At 51.6% G+C, this 4385-nt stretch overlaps 1 protein-coding gene across 1 annotated transcript in view; it reads right to left on the bottom strand.

The window, feature by feature from the left end:
* Nucleotides 1-2487: 2487 nt before the first annotated feature.
* Plpp2 (phospholipid phosphatase 2) overlaps nt 2488-4385 on the bottom strand; it is a 7584-nt gene continuing 5686 nt past the window's right edge. The window contains exons 4-6 of the mRNA XM_021205000.1: nt 3866-3923; nt 3501-3677; nt 2488-3302 (exon numbers count right to left, since the gene is read on the bottom strand). Of these exons, the coding sequence (XP_021060659.1) occupies nt 3186-3302; nt 3501-3677; nt 3866-3923 (352 nt within the window). The 3' untranslated portion in view covers nt 2488-3185. The remainder of the gene's footprint in view (nt 3303-3500; nt 3678-3865; nt 3924-4385) is intronic.

Genomic DNA, 4385 nt, shown 5'->3' on the forward strand with positions numbered 1-4385 from the left:
TGGCGAGTAAGTGCAAGCAGGTGAAGAAGAGTGAGTCTTCCTTCTTCCAAAGTCGTTATGGGGGCCTCCAGCAGAATCTGTGGCCCAGATTAAAGGTGTGCTCCACACCTGGATCTGAGACTTGCTTTGTCCCAGGCTGACTTTGAACTCAGAGATCTCCTTGCCTCAGTCTCCTGAGATTAAAGGAATGTACAACCTTGCCTGAGCTTGAGCTTTTCATGACCACTATGCCTCAAGATCCCCGTGTCACGATCCAGGTCAGGAACTTGCCTCTTCCAGCCTCAAGATCTGGATCACAGGTATGCCCCCCACTTCTGAATTGTAGTTCATTCCAGATATAGTCAAATTAACAACCAGGAATAGCCATTACAAGACTCTTATGGAAGAGTTGGGGGAAGGATTGAGGGCCTGGAAGGGGATAGGAACTCACAGGAAGACCAACAGAGTCAACTAACCTGGACCCTGCAGGCTCTCAGAGACTAGATCACCAATCAAAGATGTATGCATGGGCTGGACCTAGGCCTCCCCACACATATGTAGCAGATGTGAAATTCGGTCTTCATGTGGGTCATCCAACAACTGGAGTGGGGTCTATCCCTAAAGCTGTGAACTGTGTTTCCCTAACTTGGCTGCCTTGGCTGGCCTCCATGGACGTGGATGTGCCTAATCCTGCAGAGACTTGATGCACAAGGGTGGGGGATACCCAAAGGAGGTCCTCTAAGAGGAGAAGGACATGGGTGATAAGGGGAGGGATTGAGTAAGGGGAAGATCAAGAGGGAGGGCATCAATCAGGATGTAAAGTGAATGAATGAATAGATAGATAGATAGATAGATAGATAGATAGATAGATAGATAGATAGATAGATGAAAATTTTTACTTTTATTTTAAGTGTGTGGGATTAGGGGGTGGTATGTGTACATGTATACTGTACCTATAGTGGTCAGAAGAGGGTATCAGATAACACTGATGATGAAGTTAACTGGCAATCATGGGCTACCACGCACACTACCCACTGGGTCACCTTTCCAGTGCCTGCTTTGTTTTGTAAATAACTAGTCTCTCGCTATGGCATTGGTTCTCAACCTTCCTACTGCTGCAACCCTTTAATATAGTTCCTCATGTTGTATTGACCCCCAGACACAAAATTACTTATGCAGTTGTGTAACTACTGCATAACTGTAATTTCGATACCATTATGAATCATAATGTAAATATGTGATGTGCAGGATGTCAGGTATGTAACCCCTGTGGGGGTCATGACCCCCATGTTGAGAACCACTGTTTTAGGGTCTTGGTGTAAATTGTGAAATCGACAGTGTGAAGTCACCTGTTGGTGATGTTCCAGGCCAATGAGAGACCATGTTTTAGAGAGAGAGAGAGAGAGAGAGAGAGAGAGAGAGAGAGAGAGAGAGGAAAAAGAAAAGGAAAAGAAAGAAGAAAAGAAAAGAAAAGAAAAGAAAAGAAAAGAAAAGAAAAGAAAAGAAAAGAAAAGAAAAGAAAGGAGAGCATCTAAGAATGGACACTTGAGATTGCCCTCTGACCTGCACTGTAGTCCAAACTGGTCTCACACTCACCATCCTCCTACCTCAGCCTCCCAGTGCTAGTGTCACAGGTGTGTGTCCCACACCCACAGGCTCTGTGCTTGCTAAACTGAGGCAGCCCCCAGCATTGAGTCAGACAGGCAGACATGAGGCTCAGCTCAGCTGTAGTCTGGCCAAACAGAGGATCTGTACAAGCAGAGTCCTGCTGTTTGGGACATGAGCTTGCCCTCTCACTGGGATCTTCTGCCTCTAACAGAACAGCTGGTACCTGTGGGACCCTGCTATGCAGAGTACTGGCCAGAGGATGCTGGCATGTAGTCACGTAACCAGGAGTATCCCCATGAAAATGCAGGCTGTCAAAGGCTGAGCACCAGCTACCAAGTGCAGAGGCACCCAGCATGCTCTCTGAGTTGGGCTGAATTCCATGGGCCTGCTGACTTTCAGTGATTGCCAGTGGCATCCAGGATACTGGTGACCTGATCCTGACCTAGCCTCTAAGAAGAGGAAGGAAATGGAGAGGGGGAGTTGGTACTTCAGACTGTCCCCCATGCTCCCAGACCCAAAGACCTGAAGAGTATATAAGGAGCCTGCCCATTCCCAGAAAGGCACATACCTTGTCCTGAAATACAGCAAGACCTGTCACCCCTCCTGCTGCCCCTGGGAGACTGGCCAGGCATCCTGGGAGCATGGTCACACACCTATCTAGCACTGACCATGAAGGGTCTCCGTGTTCTAAGGCGACCTAGGATAAGCATCCATCACACATGGAAGAAGGCCACAGTGGCTATAAGGCCTCTGTCTTGGCCAACATAAAAGACACCCAGGCCAGGTGTCCCCTAAGTCTCTGCTAAGACTGGCAAGTCCAGCACAAATGCACGGAGGAGTAAGGTGCAAGAGGACCATCTACCTCACCAGGAGAGCTTGAAAATCAACATGCATGGCAGAGACATTTGGTACAAAGTTTATAACACACCCTCGCATGAAACAGTAACTTCAAGTGTTTTGAAACAGATGGGAATGGCAGATCCAGGACCTACTTCCAATGCCTGGCTACACATTTGGTTCATATGGACAGAGTGGGGACAGGACAAAACATCAAGTCTGAGGAAGGGGCTTGGAGGCCTCGAGAGGTAATCTTCCACAGGCTTGAGAAAAGGATTCAGACCAAAAACTATGTGTGATTTTCCAGGCAACCTGGACTCCTAGGCAGCCCAAGGGTTGGCAGCCATCTTCACACTTGTGATCCTTGCCCAAGGCCAACTGCCCCACCCAAGCAAACATGGTGTTCATCACCTTCAGGGCCGTCAAGGAGGGTGCTGTCTTTATGAACAGTCTCGGACCAAACACTTCGGGAGCCATGCTGGGATGGCCCTCCTTGAAAACCCACTGGAGATGGGAGACAGGCCTCAGAGCAGGACCACATCTTTTGAGGTCATGCGATAGCAAAGGAACGATGAGGATGGACCCTGCCAACACTCAGGGCCAGACAGGCACCCAAGACCTTGGTCCACAGTCACCAGCTGGGACCCTGGGACAGCTCCAAAGTCAGTAGTGCCTGATCAGGGGTAAGGGGCCAATACAGGACTGGCCCACAGGTGACTTCCCAGCTTCCAAACCAGGAAGAGACAGGGCACTCATAGCAGCTAGGGTCGGTCACCAAGGGTCAGCGTCAGTGACAGACTGGGCTTGCGCTCCGGTTCTTCATCCTCCTGGCAGGGCTGGGGTGGCCGGCTTTTGAAGAAATCTGAAACATAGCGGACCTGGGGAGGGGAAGGCAGTGAGTAGGGCTGGAAGAAGAACATCTGGAAGCCCTAAGGGAGAAGCTGAGGAGGGTTGCCATGTGGATGGGTGGGGCCGGGGGTGAGGGGCAAGCCCTTGGAGGCAGAACAGCAGGCAGAGGTCATGGAACATCGGAGTCGGGCAGAGCAGAGCCTGTGGGACAGGCAAGCAGGACTCACCGTGAGGCAGGCCACCAGGGCTCCCTGCAGGAGGCCGACAAGAACATCACTCCAGTGGTGCTTGTGGTCAGACACTCGGGTATAGCCCACATAGATTGCAAAGGCCACCAAGAAGAACTGAACGGTGGGCCTCAGCAGCCGTGCCCACTTCCAGCAGAGCCGGGCCTGCACATATAGCTGTTGGGATGTCAGTCTGCCATCAGCTGGGCCTAGGAGTGTCCACAGCCTGCCCAGCCCAGGGCAAGGGTCACAAGTTCTGCGACCCTTAGTGCCTCCTCCACATACCCCATTGTGCAGTAGGGAAGACCAAGGCCCAGGGAAGGGGTGGCCCCATCAAGTTCCCTGGGAAGAAGTTGGATACTCACCGCCAGGAACAACATGCAATACATGCCAAAGGAGGAGTGGCCAGAGTAGAAGGACAGCCTGGGAGAAAGGACAGCTGGTCAGGGAGACCCAGAGGCAGAGACACAAGCTCCTTGGGGAGCTGGCAGTCAAAGAGGAGCGCAACTCGAAACTAAGACAAGTGGGGCCAGAGAGGTGACTCAGCAGTTAAGAGCCTCTGCTTTTGCAGAGGGCCCAAGTTCAGCTGCCAGCACCCACACCCTACTGTTCACAGCTACCTATAACACTCCAGCTCCGGGAAATCTGATGCCTTTGGCTTCTGAGGGTACCTGTAGTCATGCACACACACATACACGTTCACGCGCGCGTGCACACATGCACACGCGCGCACACACACACACACACATACATACATACACGCACATACACACACGCACACACACACACGCGCACGCACATACACACATGCACACACACGCGCGCGCACACATACACACACGCGCACGCGCACGCGCACAAACACACACACACACACACACACAC

The sequence above is a fragment of the Mus pahari genome, chromosome 9 (assembly GCF_900095145.1).
Source record: "Mus pahari chromosome 9, PAHARI_EIJ_v1.1, whole genome shotgun sequence".
NCBI lineage: Eukaryota > Metazoa > Chordata > Mammalia > Rodentia > Muridae > Mus > Mus pahari.